This window comes from Dryobates pubescens, chromosome 25 (genome assembly GCF_014839835.1).
Source record: "Dryobates pubescens isolate bDryPub1 chromosome 25, bDryPub1.pri, whole genome shotgun sequence".
Classification (NCBI taxonomy): Eukaryota; Metazoa; Chordata; class Aves; order Piciformes; family Picidae; genus Dryobates; species Dryobates pubescens.
The window spans coordinates 320,441-337,343 of NC_071636.1; the positions used below are offsets into that span (position 1 = coordinate 320,441).

The 16,903-nt window shown below is 54.9% G+C and overlaps 1 protein-coding gene across 2 annotated transcripts in view; it reads left to right on the plus strand.

Annotated features, from left to right (window-relative positions):
* Nucleotides 1-16,903, plus strand: part of DGCR2 (DiGeorge syndrome critical region gene 2) — a 42,955-nt gene that overhangs the window by 11,361 nt on the left and 14,691 nt on the right. Inside the window, exons 2-4 of one of the 2 annotated variants that reach the window (XM_054172829.1) lie at nt 1,611-1,643; nt 9,055-9,177; nt 16,271-16,396. In XM_054172829.1, coding sequence (XP_054028804.1) covers nt 1,611-1,643; nt 9,055-9,177; nt 16,271-16,396 — 282 coding nt within the window. The remainder of the gene's footprint in view (nt 1-1,610; nt 1,644-9,054; nt 9,178-16,270; nt 16,397-16,903) is intronic. The other variant, XM_054172830.1, reaches the window with a different exon arrangement.

The following is a 16,903-nucleotide window of genomic DNA, read 5'->3' on the forward strand; positions in this document are numbered from 1 at the left end:
AGTGGCTCCCAGGAAGCAGTTTTGTCTTTCCCTTCAGTCTGTAAACACAACCCATGCCAGGAGCTCTGCCAGAGCCAGCCTTGAGGAGCGTGATGGAAGTGTGGGTGAGGTGCACCTGAGGTAGGCACAAGCCTGCCCTTGCTCCTTAAAGCTGAGGTGCAAGCCCCAGCCCTGCTCTTCAGCTGCTCTCCAGCACAGGCAGTAGCACTGCAGTCACAGCAAGTGCTGGGTCTGTAGGCTTAACCTCAAGCTCCGTCCCAGTGAAGCCCAGCAGATGAGAACAGTTCTCTTAGCACGTGAAAAGGGAGGTTTCTGTGGATCCAGATCCCTGCTTGCTGTGTGGAGGCTGAGCTCTGACATGCATCCATAGCCTCGGCTACCAAAAGAGCATCTTCATATCTCAGGGGCTGCTGGCTGCTGAGTCTGGTGAAGTGAATCAAGAGAAACAAAGTCACTGCAACCAGAACCCACGTTGTCATCTCCCATGACTGCAGCTCAGGCTCTGTATCAAAGCTCTCTCTTCAGTTGGGATTTATGTTTGCCAGGCCCTGGCTCCCCCTCCCTGGACACATTTGAGACCTGTCTGTGTGCATCCCTGTGTGGACTGCCCTGGGGACCCTGCTCTGGCAGGGGGGTTGGACTGGATGATCTGGGGAGGTCCCTTCCAACCTCTAATGTACTGTGATCTGCCCTTCTCGACTTGGGGCTTGCCAGGACCTCAGGGGCTTTGTGCTGCTGCTGGTTTGTATGTCAGAGTGAGGAAGAGGTGGTTTGGAGGTAGGGGGAACCTCCTGCCTGCCAGGGATACATTTCTGCTGTAGTGTTCCTTTTGCTCTGGTTCCTGTGGTGGTAAACTTCAGAACCATGCAAAGATCAGATTGAGATGTTGAGGGCTTCCATGTGTTCACCTCTTGCTGTACAGGAGATGGTTATTGCATGTGCCTAAGACAGGGCCTCTGGCATTTTTACTGGAGGGCTTGAAACCCTTTTCTACCTCTGTCCTGAGCTGAAGGAAGATAACTATCCCAGTGAAGACAGCACCACAGCATTCCCACCCCCCAGTCTCTGCCCAGGCTTCCATGAGTAGATAGTGCTGCAGACTGGAAGGAGGCTGCTTTGAGCTCCACAAGCAGTTGGTTTCTGTCACTTGGCAGAGATGTTTTGACTAGCCTGTCCTGAAGTCTTTCCTGTGGATAATGCTTGTTGGGAAGGTCTCTTTTGGGTGCAGATGTCTGCTTTGAATACTTAGCAGAACATCTGGGTGTGTGGTGCTGTGAAACAAAGCTCAGAAGGCTGCCAGACCCAGTGCTAAAACACACAGAGTGCTGGGGAGCAGAGGGCAGTCAGTGTGGCATTAGAGCATCTTTGGGACAGAGGTTTTGTGTCAGGGTTTAAGCAGCCCCCTGGACATTTAGTGGGTTTGTGTTTGGGCTTTTCCCTGGGTGAATCCTGGATTTTTTCTGGGTTTAGGAGAACATTTGGCAACTAAAGACTCCTTGGTTTAGGGCACTGCCTCAGTTTCTCAATACTCTTGCCTGCTCATTCCAGTGTTTGATTCATGTTAAGTCTCCAACTGTCTTGTAAGCTTTCTCTCACATTTCAAATTACAGGTCCAGGACTAGCTTTGGCAAGACTCCTGTCAGGTGAGTGACTCGTGGGCAGGTTGTCATCCAATCATCATGCAGTGGGTTGGCCTGGAAGGGACCTCCAAAGCTCATCCAGTCCAGCAGGGACATCTTCTACTACATCAGGTTGCTCAGAGCCCTGTTGAGCCTCACCTTGAGTATCTCCAGGGATGGGGCCTCAGCTACCTCCCTGGGCAACCTGTGCCAGTGTTCTGCCACCCTCCTGGGGCAGAACTTGTTCCTCACATCCAATCTCAATCTGCTCTGCTCTCATTTCAAACCCTTGCCCCTGGTCCTGTCCCTGCAGGCCTTTGGCAACAGTCCCTCTGCAGCCTTCCTGTAGCCCCTTCAGGTTCTGGCAGGCTGCTGCTAGGTGTCCCTGGAGCCTTCTCTTCTCCAGGCTGAACACCCCCAGCTCCCTCAGCCTGTCCTCGTAGCAGAGCATTTCCAGCCCCTGATCATTTTTGTGTCCCTCCTTTGTACCTGCTCCCTCAGAACCACAGAGCTGTCAGGGTTGGAAGGGACCTCAAGGCTTACCCAGTCCCAACCCCCCTGCCATGGGCAGGGACACCTCCCCCTACAGCAGGTTGCTCACAGCCACCTCCAGCCTGGCTGCAAACACCTCCAGGGGTGAGGCTTCCACCACCTCCCTGGGCAGCCTGTGCCAGGCTCTCCTGTGTTGAGGGCTGCAGAGCTGGATGCAGTTGGTGCTGGGTTTTGTGGCCTTCACTCAGTAGTTTCGTCCTGGGTTATACATCAAGCTTGTAGAACTGCTGCATGGCCTGACCCTGATTTCAGTCTTCCTTCTCTTTTTTTCCCCAAACTTCAGGAGTTCCTTGCTCCCTGTGGCCAATGTGCAGCTCTTAACAGACTGTTGCTGGAGAGGAGAGGTGAGGGCTTGGCAGAGAATAGGTTGCTGTTCATCCTTGTTTCTGAAAGACAGACCTCAGCTGAGGTAGGGCTGTGCTGCTCAGCCAGCAGATTGCTTGGGCTTCAGGGTAGACACAGAGCATTGTTGTGGAGGCACAGGCAGGACAGCTGACTTCAGCTCACAGGCTCATCTCAGCTGCAGCCTTTGGCAAGCTGTGTGCCAGTAACCACTGGCAGAAAGCAGCAGGGGTCGGCAGGGCTGTTGAGGGTTGGCACAGTGCAGGTGCTGTGAGATGAGCTGAAGGGGCTGCAGGCTGACACCTTGCTGCTGGGGGTGGCTTCATATTCTCACTCTGCTGGAGCTGCAGGGTGCTTTGTAAGTTTGTGTTGCCTGCAGTGCAAAGCCTGCAACTGCTGCTGTTTCCATAGGTTTCATGCCTCTCCCCCCCAGCAAACCCCAGCTGAGTTGAACTGCTCTGAAAGGAGATTTCAGCCTGTGGAGTTTTGTGCTGTGTCACAGCAAAGATTCTTAAACTCTGCATCTGATTCTCAAAAGAAGCAGCAGCCTTCCCTGTGTGGGTCATGGCAGTGCTGATGTGCCTTGTCCAGGAATGCTGGAGGTGGCTGCACTTCCATCCTTTCACTTCCAGGCACCTGTTGGTGCTGTTAGCTCATGTTGTGGCAGTGCCTCTGCTCCAGCAGCTGCTTGCTTGGAGCTGAACTCCTGCCATTGCAGATTTGCTGACTACACTGCAAACACAAAATGCTTCTGCTCTAACAGCTGCTGTAGAAAGGGTGTGTGCTGCCAGGAGCTGAGAGTTTGACAGCCTTTCTTCCTCTTCTCTCCTTGCTGTGAGTTGCCATCAATACCTAGGAACAGTGTGGCTTGAGAGCAGCCCTGGAGAAAAGGCCCTGGGGGTGCTGGGGGAGGAGAAGCTCAGCAGGAGCCAGCAGGGAGCACTGGCAGCCCAGAGAGCCAAGCAGAGCCTGGGCTGCAGGAGGAGTGTGGCCAGCAGGGCAGGGAGGGGATTCTGCCCCTCTGCTCCACTCTGCTCAGACCACAGCTGGAGCTCTGGGGCCAGCTCTGGAGCCTCTGTGCCAGGAAGGATCTGGAGGGGCTGGAAGGTGTCCAGAGCAGGGCCACGAGGAGGAGCAGAGGGCTGGAGCTGCTCTGCTGTGAGCACAGCCTGAGGGAGTTGGGGTTGTGCAGGCTGGAGAGGAGAAGGCTCCCAGGAGACCTCATTGTGGCCTTCCAGGAGCTGCAGGGGGCTGCAAGAAAGCTGGGGAGGGACTTTGGAGGGTGTCAGGGAGGGACAAGACTGGGGGGGATGGAGCAGAACTGGAAGTGGGGAGATTGAGATTGGCTGTGAGGAAGAAGTTGTTGCCCAGGAGGGTGGTGAGAGCCTGGCACAGGCTGCCCAGGGAGGTGGTGGCAGCCTCCTGGCTGGAGGTGTTTGCAGCCAGGCTGGAGGTGGCTGTGAGCAGCCTGCTGTGGTGTGAGGGGTCCCTGCCCATGGCAGGGGGCTGGGGCTGGCTGAGCCTTGGGGTCTCTTCCAGCCCTGACAGTTCTGTGACTCTGATGTCTGGCGTTTTTGAGACTTTGCTGTTCCTCTGAGGAGCTGTGACTCTTGCTTGGGTGTAAAGGGAGGTTTTATTTAGCACATCCCTGGAAAGCACAAAGTCTGTGGAGCAATTGCTTGCATTTCAGGGAGGATGGATGGTGACTTTGTGTTGTGCTCTGTTTGCTGCTGCTCATATGGCTTCCCCCATGTGCTCTGCTGCTGGCAGCAGGACTTGCCTTTTCTGCAGCAAAAGGCAGGCTTGGAATGTTTGTATTTCTGGCTGTTTAGATTTAAAAGTAGGCCTGGGTGGGTAGTGCAGACTTGCCCCTGGCCTCTGCATCCTTGCCCTTCCCAGGTGGCTGTTCCTCGGCCCGGTGTCTCCCAGACTGGCTGCAGGCCTCTGCCTGCTCCTGTGCCGGTGGTGTGCCCCTGAAGGCAGCTGCCCTGGCTGGCTGCTCTGCTCTGCAGTGGGAGGCTTGGGCCGTGCAGGGCATGTGGGGCCGAGGGGCTGGTACCGGGGGGCAGCCTTTGCAGCTGCCCACCCTGAGCTGCCCACCCTGAGCTGCCCACCCTGAGCTGCCCGCCCGCTGCCCTCCCGCTGCCCGCCCGCTGCCCTCTCCCGCCCGCTGCCCTCTCCCGCCCGCTGCCCGCTGCCCGCCCGCTGCCTGCCCGCTGCCCGCCCGCTGCCCGCCCGCTGCCCGCCCGCTGCCCGCCCGCTGCCCTCTCCCGCCCGCTGCCCGCCGCCCTGTGGGGTCTCTGTGGGTGTGCAGCGCCAAGCATCAGTCCCCCAGGAGCCCGCTGGCCGTGTCCACGCTCACCCTGCGCGCCGGGGAGGGAGGCAGCTGCGTTTCCTCAGCTGGCTGCATCTCGCTGTGCCGGTGCTGAGCCAGGCAGGCGTCTCGGGGCAGCCAGGCAGCTCAGGTGAAGCTCCTCCAGAGGCTGCACAACGAGCTGGGTAGCTCAGTGACTCGGGATGTGAGCTCTGGGTTAGAATGGCTCAGGAGGTGTTCGTAGAATGGTTTGGGTTAGAAGGGACCTAAAAGATCATCTAATTCTAAGCTCCCACCAGCCCAGGCTGCTCCAGGCCTCATCCAACTTGGCCTTGAACACCTCCAGGGAGGGGACATCTGCAGCCTCCCTGGGCAAGCTGTGCCAGTGTCTCCTTACCCTCACTGCAAAGAATTTCTTCCTAATCTCCAGTCTACATGTGTCCCTCTCAAGGCTCAATCCATTCCCTCTCATCCTATCACTGAAGCCCTTGGGACAAGTCCCAGTGTTGGCAGAGCAGGGACATGGTCATTTTGCAGTGTTGTAGTTAGTGTCACTCTCAGCTGCACAGCAGTTCCTGTTCCTTGCCCTCGAATAATTGGTGCAGTAGATCCAGCATGGTTCCCATTGGGAACAGCTCTTCAGCTGCTCTGAGTGGAGCTCTAATAGGAATGGTTTTTGCTCTCCTTTTTAGTCTCCTTCCCTGGAGGCTTTCCAGCCCTGTCTGACCTGCACTAGATGCTGTGGTTATGTGCTCCTGCTCTGGCAGGGGGGTTGGACTTGATGACCTCTGGAGGTCCCTTCCAACCCCTAAGATCCTGTGATCCATGTATCCACATTCTTCAGAGAGGAGTGTCTGTGCTGCAGGAAGTGATGACATGCAGCATGGGACTGGCATGTTTGTAATGCCTCTGGTGCTGGGCTGGAGTCCTCCTTTCACCTGCACTGCTCCTCTGTAACTGTGCATGGGGCACTAGTGGCATGTGTGAAGCCAGAGAGACAGGAGTGTTCCCTGCAGCCTTCCCTTGCTCACCTGGGCTCCTGGGGCTGCCTGCTGCCTGCCAAGCCAGGCTCTGTGCCTGGCTCCCAGCAAAGCCAAGCAGCTTAAAAAGGAAAAACAAGTACTGAATTTTGAGTTGCATTTTGCCCTAGGTGCAGGTGGATGCAGGGGAGACCTGGAGCAGGGCTGAGGATGGCCTTCCACAGACCCATGCATAGAAGACAAGGGGCAAGGGTTTGAAAGGAGAGCAAAGCTGATGGAGATTGGATGTGAGGAACAAGTTCTGCCCCAGGAGGCTGCTGGGACACTGCAGCAGGTTGCCCAGGGAGGTGGTTGAGGCTCCATGCCTGGAGACATTCAAGGTGAGGCTGGAGAGGGCTCTGGGCAACCTGATCCAGTGGAGGATGTCCCTGCTGAGGGCAGGGGCTTGGACTGGATGAGCTTTGCAGGTCCCTTCCAGCCCAAACCATTCTCTGGTTCTATTCTATGATGCATAGAATGGTTTAGGTTGGAAGGGACCTTAAAGCTCATCCAGTTCCAGTTCCAACCCCCTGCCAGGGGCAGGGACACCTCCCACCAGCACAGGCTGCTCAGGGCCTCATCCAGCCTGGCCTTGAACACCTCCAGGGAGAGGACAGCCACAGCCTCCCTGGGCAGCCTGTGCCAGAGTCTCACCACCCTCATTGGAAAGAATTTCGTCCTCATCTTCAGCCTCACTCTGCCCTCCTGATGATGGTAGTTGGGTTGCAGCTGGCCTCAAGGTTCTCAGAGGTCTTTTCCAAGCTCAGTGGTGGTTTGGTTCCCGTGTTAAAGCAGCCAACACAGGGCCAGGTGTCACTTCCATAGCTGAAGCTGTGGCAGAGCTTCCCTGCAGCTGCTTGCTGGTGGCCAGAGCAGCTGTGGTTCATGGAGAGCTGCTGCTCCTCTGTCACCTTGGCCCTGGGCAGGCTTGGTTGCAGCTGGAGTTGCTTGGTGGTTTTCTGTAATGGAAAATGGTGTTTCACTTTTCGCTGCATTGGGCAGGTGAAGCTGAGCCTTTTAGAGCCCTTTTCCACTTGGGGCTAAATAAATTGCTTCAGTTTGGGTGCTGGGTGGGGAGAACAAAGGATTGTGACCTTTGTTACTTACTTGGTTTTACACTTCTCATTCTCTGTTAGCTCTTTGGACGGAGGAAAGCTCTCGGGGGGTGAAAGCAGCCTTGTGAGCCCTGTAAGGGCTGCTGCTGCCATCAGCAGTCTGGCAGGTCTGCTGAGTTCGGAGCCACTGTGACCTGAATGCTTGCTTGAGGAGGTGGTTGCCAAGAGGATGTGCCTGCTTTTCTTCTTCCAGATGAGCAGGGCTGTGCTTTGGAGAGAAACCAGTGCTGGAGCTGGATTTTAGTCTGGCACTGAATTAGCAGCCTGTTATCAATATCCTGTAGCAATTACTAGGTGCATGAGTACAGCTGTTGTTGTGAGGGCATGGTGACTGGCTTTATTATACCTGCTCCTGTTGCCTGAACACTTAGGTGTGACCTCTGTCTTGCCTTAGTTTAGAATCATGCTTCAGGAAGGTAATGGCAGCAATTGCAGCTCTCCTCTCAGCTTGTAAACAGTGAGGGACTACACAGCCTCAGTGTGAAATGCTTGCAGACATTCCTCCCTGCTGCCTTCTTTAAAATCAAGGATGGCTGTGGGCTGCTTCACACTGCTGTGAAGGTGCTCATTCTCTAGACAGAGTTTACCTGGGATTGTTGCAGCTGAGAAGCAAACATCCTGAATTGTTCAGAATTTTTCAGCAAGAGCCAGCAGTGCTCCCTGGCAGCCCAGAGCCCCCTGAGTGCTGAGCTGCAGCCAGAGCAGGGAGAGCAGCAGCACAGGGAGGGGATTCTGCCCCCTGCTCTGCTGAGATCCTGCCTGCAGTTCTGGGGCCCCCAGCACAAGAAGGACCTGGAACTGCTGGAGCAGATCTGCAGGAGGCCACTAAGTGATTAGAAGGCTGGAGAGCCTCTGCTGTGGGGCCAGGCTGGGAGAGTTGTGGCTGTTCAGCCTGGAGAAGGGAAGGCTCCAGGGAGACCTCAGAGCAGCCTTCCAGTACCTGAAGGGCTCCAGGAGAGCTGGGGAGGGACTTGTGACAAGGGCTGGGAGTGACAGAATGAGGCACAATGGCTTTGAGCTGGCAGAGGGGAGGCTGAGACTGGAGAGGAGGAAGAAATTCTTGACAGTGATGATGAGGAGACTCTGGCACAGGCTGCTCAGGGAGGCTGTGGCTGCCTCCTGCCTGGGGGTGTTCCAGGCCAGGCTGGATGAGGCCCTAGGCTGGTGTGAGGTGTCCCTGCCCATGGCAGGAGGTTGGCACTGGATGAGTCCCTTCCAGCTGAAACCATTCTGTGGAGTCTATGAGAATTATTGCAGGCACCCTGGCAGCCACCCTCCAGGAGGGAGCTGGCTGGCAGTGGTCTGGTGCAGGCAAGCCTGTGGGTGCCAAGGGTGAGCTGCAGAGCTGCTGGCTGGGACCAAGCTTGCAACTCTTCACCTGTTCAGGCAGACCTGGGTGGGTTGGGTTTGTGTTTTCTTCTTCCCTGCAAAAGGTTTTGAGGACAGAAAGTGAAGCTGAATCCCTGGGCTGTGGCACTGGGTGGATGGGGCGGTGTGAAGTGGTGCTCTTTGTAAGGCTGGGTGGTGATGGCAGGGAGGCAGAGCTCTTGCAGAAGCAGGAGCTACATCTCTGCAGACACTGGCAGTTTGTTAAGGATGTGTTCCTCTGGAGAGGTCCCAGGGCAGAGCTGGAGCTGGGGAGTGAAGCAGCTCCATGGATCTGGAAACTGTGTGACAAACAGTTCTGGGGAGGGACTCTGAAGCGGGCTGGGTGCTGTGCAGGTCACCTCCTGACTGGGATAGGGATGGGATTCTGGATTTATTGGATCATTTAGGACTTAACTCCCTTAGCATAGTTCTGCTGAGCTTTGGTTCTGAGGATAGACAGCAAGTGGTGCTCAGGCCTTGGGAGGAGGGAAGGGCAACGCTGCTGGGAGCTGCTTGCGAGGAAGCTGTCCGAGAGTTGTTTCCTGAAGCTCTGGAAAGCAGCTCCTGCCTCTGTTAAAACTACAGCCATGCAGTTTCAAACATGGAAGTGACCTGAAACAGAGCCACTTCTAACAAGTGGAGTTACACAGAGGTGGTGTCCCTGGGTGGTGCACAGGCTGCAAGGCTGAGCAGCACTTCCAACAAGCAACTTTCCTCTCTCCTAGAGCTCCGCTGCACCCCTGGGCAGTTTGCCTGTCGGAGTGGTACCATCCAGTGCATCCCTTCCAACTGGCAGTGTGATGGGTGGCCCACCTGTGAGGATGAGAGTGATGAAGTTGACTGTCCAGGTAAGTAAAGCTGAGAAGACTGCTCAGCCCAGAGTCACAGATTGCACTGGGCTGGGAGGGAGCCCCCAGGGGCATCCTGGCCAAGCCCCTGCAGGCAGCAGGGACAGCTCCAGCTGGAGCAGGCTGCACAGGGACACAGCCAGGCTGAGCTTGGATGTCTGCAGGCATGGAGCCTCAGCCCCAGCCCTGGGCAGCCTGTCCCAGTGTCTCCCCAGCCTCCCTGTGCAGAACTTCCTCCTGCTGTCCAACCTGCCCCTGCCCTGCTCCAGTTCCAAACCCTTGTCCCTCGTCCTGTCACTGCAAGCCCTTCTGAGCAGTCCCTGTCCAGCCTGCCTGTAGCCACTTTCAGGAGGAGCCCAACCCCAGCTCCTCAGCCTGTCCTAGTAGCAAAGGTTCTCCAGCCCCCTGACCATTTTTGTGGCTCTCCTCTGGACCTGCTCCATCAGGTCCAGGTCCTTCCTGTGCTGGGGGCTCCGGAGCTGGATGCAGTGCTCCAGGTGCAGCCTTACCAGAGCAGAGTAAGCAGAGGGCTGGAGTTACCAAGGTGGATTTGGTATATGGCTAGGAGGAGGATTTGGTAACAGTAAGATTTCTCAGTAGGTAGCTCTGCTTTTAGGGCTGGGGAGTAGGTCTCACTGGACTGTCTGGCCTGACACAATGAGGCAATGAAGGGAGACCTGTGGCAGAGGCTGGATTCATGGCCATGTCTGTATGCAGGACGAGAACATGCATGAAGAACAGCAGAGGGAACAGTGGTGGGCAGCACAGAGAAGGGTAGTTGGCTAAGTAACTGGTGAGAAGGCTGTGCTCAGTGCAGGAGCCAGCTGGGTGTGGTGGGTAGGAGAGCACTGAGTTACTTGCACAGCAATGCAAGGAGCATAGCCAGCCAACCAGAGGAACAAGAACTACTGGTGCAGGGTGGAAAAGCTCTATTATACCTGTAATAAAAAATTGGTGGCATAGCTTTGTCACCTGAAATGGGTGTTGAAGGGCTTGTGTTCTTGTGTCCTCAAGAATGAGGACAGGTTGATGTGTCAGTGTGCATGGGAGGGATGTGCTGCAGCCTAAAAAGGAATAGCAGGAATGAAAGTAAATCCCAGGCCAGGGTAAGTTCAGAAGAGCTTGGGTTCCTTCTGCCTTACCCAAAGCAGTGTGGCCAGCAGGCTGAGAGAGGGGATTCTGCCACTCTGCTCTGCTGAGACCTCACCTGGTGACCTCAGCACAGAAGAGACATGGACCTGATGGAGCAGGCCCAGAGGAGGGCCACAAAGATCATCAGGGGGTTGGAGCACCTCTGCTATGAGGACAGGCTGAGGGAGCTGGGGGTGTTCAGCCCAAAGAAAAGAAAGCTTCAGGGACACCTCAGAGCAGCCTGCCAGGACCTGAAGAGGGCTACAGGAAGGCTGCAGAGAGACTGCTCCCAAAGGCCTGCAGGGACAGCACCAGGGGCAATGGCTTGAAAGGAGAGCAGAGCAGGTTGAGATTGGATGTGAGGAACAAGTTCTGCCCCAGGAGGCTGCTGGAGCACTGCAGCAGGCTGCCCAGGGAGGGGGCTGAGGCTCCATCCCATGACATACTCCAGGTGAGGCTGGAGAGGGCTCTGGGCAGCCTGCTCCAGGGGAGGATGTCCCTGCTGAGTGCAGGGGCTTGGGCTGGATGAGCTCTGGAGCTCCCTTCCAACCCAACCCATCCTGTGATTCCCTGCTGGTGAAACCATCCCATGGGAGAGACGAAGGGCTGAGCTGTTGGCTGGAGAGCTGATGCTACTAATAATAGTAGCAGACAGTAACAGCCAAGAGTGATCACTTCTTTGGTCACTGAGTTAACCAGAAATGATGCAGCTTTAAATTTAGCAAATACCTTTGGATTTAGATGAGCAGTCATGAGATGATTCAGCTCAACTTAAATACATTTTAATTAAGGTTCTTAATTTCAGCCCAGCCAGGCTGGCCACTGAGAGAACTACTTAGCAAAGCCACTTGGGCTTGGGAAACTCAGGGAACTAAAATGCCTTTAATTTAAAAGGTATGAAAAGAAAGCTTGCAAGCAGGGGCCTGAATCTGGTTGGGAAACCTTTTACTTTTCAACCTTTGAGCTCCTAATGGCACACTGCAAGGTGGAGAAGCTCAGTGGCAGTGAGCTGGGGTTTTGTGGAGGTGGTGAGTGTGTGTTTCAATGACTGCTTAGTCACCATGGTGTTTCCAAGGGTGGAAGTCAAAAGCATTGTGAGTTACTTGGCACTGTGGCTTCAGCTCATCTTCTTGGGGCCTGGTTTCATTCATGTTAACAACAAAGCTCCTGTTGAAAGTAGAGAATCATTAAGAAATTAGTTTGATGCTCTTGTGTTGTCTGAAGTACAAGGAACACCCCAAACCTTAGGACTCTTATTAGAATGATCTGCTCTGACATTTTCTTTCAGAACACAGATAAGACATTAATTCATTGATAGCCTAAGTGAGTGTATGGGTGCTGAGCAGCTCCCCAGGAGCCAGCAGTGCCTCCTGCAGCCCTCAGGCAGCTGTGTGCTGGCTGCAGCCAGAGCAGGGTGGGCAGAGGGCAGGGGAGGAGATTCTGCCCCTGGGCTCTGCTCTGCTCAGACCTCACCTCCAATCCACAAGAAGGACTCAGAGCTGCTGGAGAGAGCCCAGAGGAGGCCACAAAGATGCTCCCAGGGCTGGAGCAGCTCTGCTGGGGGCACAGGCTGAGGGAGCTGGGGCTGTGCAGCCTGCAGAGGAGAAGGCTCCAGGGGCACCTCAGAGCTGCTGCCAGCACCTGAAGGGATCCTGCAGGAAGGCTGCAGAGGAACTGTTCCTGAGGGGGTCTGAGCCAGGCCCAGGGGAATGGTTTGGAGCTGAGGCAGAGCAGGGTCAGAGTGGAGCTGAGGAAGAAGTTCCTCAGTGTGAGGCTGCTGAGCCTCTGGCCCAGGCTGCCCAGGCAGGCTGTGGCTCCCTCCTCCCTGGGGGTGTTGAAGGCCAGGCTGGATGAGGGCTTGAGCCCCCAAGTCTGTCTGGGAGGTGTCCCTGCCCCTGGCAGGGGGTGCAGCAGAAGCTCTCCGAGGTCCCTTCCAGCCTGAGCCTCTCTCTGATGGAATTCCTGCTTCCAGCAGCCCCTGCAGGCACTCGCCCTTGCTGCTGGGTTCCTTCTTCTGTCTCTTTCCAGAGTGACCATTTTGCTTTAAAGCATAGAATGCCTTTTGGTTCCATACTTGCAGAGTGTGAAGTGCTGTTCCCTCTGCCCTTCCCCCTGGGCACAGCAGTGGCAGCTGCAGCAGTGGTTGGCCCCCAGGCCTCTCCATGGCAGACGGAGCCCATAGGCTGCTCGCTCTCGTGAGCGGGCTGGAGACTGCTGGGAGGCCTTTGTGGAGCATCTGCTTGCAAATCTTTTCTGCTGAAGCAGTGGAGCCTCATGGCATTTGTGTACTGTTCCATATCAACAGTAATTGATCCTAAAAATAGTTCATCCTCAAGTGGTGTGCTCTGTGAAAGGCTGGGGACAGGCCTTGAGACGGGAATCGTACAGCTGGGCGTTTGTTACTTCTGCTCCTCCTGTTTCTGTACAAGCAGGCAAAGGAGAACATTTCCCTCTGACAGAGTTCTGTGTTGGATCCCATAAGAAGGGAGGACTCTGCAGTTTGCCTTTTACTGCTCATTGCATTTCCAGCTTTCCTTCCACTGGAAGATCAGGTCAGCCTCTCCAGATGGATACCTGACCTCCTTTGCAGCCTTCTGCTCATAAATCCATTTTCAGCAGCAGGAGTGGGGCAGGGCTCGGTGCAACCCTGGCTGTTCACCTCTCTTTGGTTCCTTTGCCACAGGCTTGATGTTCTTCTGTTACATGTGAACAGAATAAGGATGTCTTAAATGTCATGGTCTTTAGTGAAACCACTTAGCCAGCTTTCAGCTGTGTGTTCTGCTTCCCCTCTCCCTGGGATAAGTGACCAGATGGTGCCATTTGCAAGCCTGCAGCACACACCCTTGCTGAACACCATGCTCCTCATTGTAGGCTGTTTGAGTCCTGTTTCCCAGACCTGCTTGGTCAGGAATAAGAGCACTGGAAAGTTTCAGTCAGATGAATTCTTAGGGATGTTTCCCCCAGGAGCCTGAGGCCTCAATGGGCACTGAGCAGTTTGCCATCCTGGCAGTCCTGCTGCCCAGGACCACACAAGCAGTGGCTGGCAGTGCTGGGAGCTGCCCAGCAGTTCCATGGCAAGCTGTTTTAGGGTGGGTTTGTGTTGAGATGGGGAACCTGATGTCATGGAGAAACCATCTGACTGGGAAGCTCACTGTAAGTGCTGATCCTGAGCAATGTCATCTTGTGTGCTGCCCTGAAACACTTCCCCAGAAACTGCATCAGGAGGAAGTGTGCAGACCTGGAGGAGGCCTGCCCCAGCACATGCACCCTAAATCACCCTGGAGTCTGCAGAGCCTCCTCTGTGGAGCCTGCTGAAGGTGCAGCTACAGCACTCTGGTTTGCAGTGCTGAGGAGCAGCTTTGTGTCTTGTTTAGCCAAGGCTGTTGTGTGTGGTTGAAGTGGCTGCTGACATTTGTGTGCTGAGGAGCACCTCTCCTCCTTCCGAGGAGCTAATGACCATAAACCCCTCTGATGCACAGCTCTCCTGAGCTGAGCTCCTCCACCATGCATCCTTTTCCCCTGCTTTGTGGTGTTTAAATGCTAAGCTCTTCCCTGTGGGTCTGTTACTTGGAGCAGTGCTCAGCACAGCAGGATGCTGCTGGTGGTTGGAAGCTATTTCCTTGCGGGATACAATTGATAGCACCGAGCCAGGAGCTGCTTGGTGTGAGAAAAATCTCTCCTCTGGGGATTTCTCAACTCTCTTGCCAAATCTTTAGGCACAAACCTGGATTTAATCCCAAAGCTCTCCCACCTCTCGAATTACAAGATGGAATTAAAAGGTTTTTTCCCAAGCTTTTAGCAGGTGATGTGCTGGGTGGAAAACTTGAACCTGGGGGGACAGGGCAGCTTGTGGTGTGAAATTGGAGAAGCTGTGTGTTCAGACAGGAGCAGCTCCAATCCTGGAACACATAAGATGTGGTAAGGCTTGGTAGCTTCACCAGCAGTCCAGTTTTGACATCACTGCCATAGTACCATGAGACCCCTGAGAGGGCTTTGGCTTAGCTCTGAAAATCTTTCACATCCCCCAAATGCAATATTCAGCTCCTGGAGTCATGACCCTAGCAGGACCTCTGCACCACAGCCAGTGTCTGTCTGCCCAGGCTCTCCAGCCACAGCCTTGCCACCAGAATCTGTGGCAGCTTCTCGTGGCGGGGAAGTGACTTAGAGGCTCCTTAGCATCTCTTTCATTACTGCCCTGGCACAACTTGGCACTGCTGCTCTTCTCAGGTCACAGAGGAGCAACAGGACATCTGAAGAGCACAAGTTTAATAGAGCAGCTGGCCGTGCTGGGCTTGGAAAAGAAGTGGCTGCTTTCTTCCTCCCCGGTCCTGCCTGGTTCCGGCTGCCAGGCTGCTGACACGGGCAGGAGCCGAGGCAGGAGCCGGTGCCCTGCTCCCGGGCGAGGGCTGCCTGGACTCGCTTCGTCTGGGAGCAGTGCAGCTCTTTGTCAAAGCATCTGCCATAAACCCTTCCAGCTGAAGATGTTAGCACAAGTAACCCTTTCTTCACCTCTCCTGTGAAATCTGGGCACTGGTGTTTTTTCCTGGGGGAGGTGAGCTGCTGAGAGCTCGTGGGCGTTGTGCTGAGCTGCGCAGGGGCAGCCATATGGTGCTGCACCTGCTCCCAGGTCTGCAAGGCAGCTCTTGCTTGGTGCATTTCCCTCTCTCTGCTCTTTGGGCTGAGCTGCTACCCTTCAGTGACGTGGGAAAAGAGAGCTTCCCGTGCTGGGCTCACTTCATCTCTGACAAAGCCTTCTCCATTAGTGATAAAGTCTTCATATAATCACAGATTTGCCTTTTTTCCCCTTTTTTATTTTAGTGTCTCAGGATCACTCTAAAATCTCAGAATAAATCTTGCCAGTGGTAAAGGCACATTCTAGTCCTGAACAGCAGGGCTGCCACTGTAGTCCTGCAAGGCCACCTGAGTGTGCTCTGCACAGCCATTCCTTCCTGCTGATCTCTGGACACGTAATTCCTGGGATAACCTGGTGATGCAATACCCCTTGCTTATCCCGTCAGCCCAGGGCAGGCTCGGTGCTCTGCTCTTCCTGGCCTCCAGCTGGAGAGTTTTCTTCCTCTTCAGGGTGAACTTCTCTTTCAAGGAGTGTATTCTCTGGTGAGCCTTCTGCAGGTCTTTCCACCCAGATCATAGGATCGTGGGATGACAGAACTGTGCAGCAGGCTGCTCAGAGAGGTTGTGGAGTCTCTTGCTCTGGAGGCTTTCCAACCCCACCTGGTTCCATTCCCCTGTGCCCTGCCCTTGGTGACCCTGCTCTGGCAGAGGTTGGACTGAAGGATGTCATTCTGTGATTACCTTAATAGATTATAGACTCATTAAGGTTGAGAAAAAACTCCAAGATCAAGTCCAACCATCAGCCCAACATCACCATGGCTGCTAAACCATGCCCTGAAGTGTGATGTCTGCCTGCTTTTCAAACACCTCCAGGATGGGGATTCCACCACCTCCCTGAGCATCCTTTTCCAGACCTTGACAACTTTCAGGTACTGGAAGGCAGCTCTAAGGTCTCCCTGGAGCTTTCTCTTCTCCAGGCTGAACACCCCCAGCCCCCTCAGCCTGCCCCTATAGCAGAGATGCTCCATCCCCCTGATCGTTTCTGTGGTTCTCCTCTGGACCCTCTCCATCAGAAGTTGTCTTAATTCCTCAAACACACAACTGTGAGATGAAGCAGCTGCAGAGTGGGCAGTTCTGCAAGCAGGAGTAGATAAAAGTAGGCTCATAGAATGGTTTAGATTGGAAGGGACTTCGAAGATCATCCAGTTCCACCCCCCCAGCATGGGCAGGGTCACCTTCCACTAACCCAGCCTGGCCTTGGGCACCCTCTTGGCGCAGGGCTCTGGCACCTTTGTTACTTGTCACTGCATACCCTGAACGAGCACCCAGACAGGGCTTAACTCAATGGGATCTTCTTCTGCCACTGCTGACTCTTCCTTCTGGTGCCCAGGCTTGACAGGGGACCAACGAACTTACCATGGGAAGGAGAATGTGGACTCGAGGCACGGCAGAGGGAGAGGAGGGGACACCACTCGCTTCCACACCGTCAACGTGGCACAGCCTGTCCGCTTCAGCAGTAAGTTGCAGACTGGGACCCCTGGGCCATCCTTCTGCTGATTGTCTGAGCAATGGAGGCTATCAAAAAAAAGTATTAATGCTTGTACATGAATAGAGAAACGGCTCTAGGATTCTTGGTGATCTTTTCCTTCTTGTCCAGTTGCTCCTGGAGGGTTCTGTGCATTGCTGTGGCCTGCACCTCCTTCAGTGGCACAGTTTCAGCAGCAGGCCAATGCATGCAGAGTTCTGCTGGGTTTGGGAAACTAGAGCTGCAATTTTCTGTTGCAACTCACTGCAATTATGGAGAGCCAGGCCTGTGGTTTAAGTGGTGCTTTGTGCCTGCAGCTGAGCCCTTGTCTCTTGGTGGGAGCTTGCATGGAGGATCGTTCCCCTGGAAAGTGAGCAGAAAGCAGAGTCACAGAATGGGAGGGCTTGGAAGGGACCTCTAGAGGTCGAGTCCAACCCACCTGGCAGAGCAGAATCACCCAGGGCAGGTCACCCAGGAACACGTCCAGGTGGGTTCTGA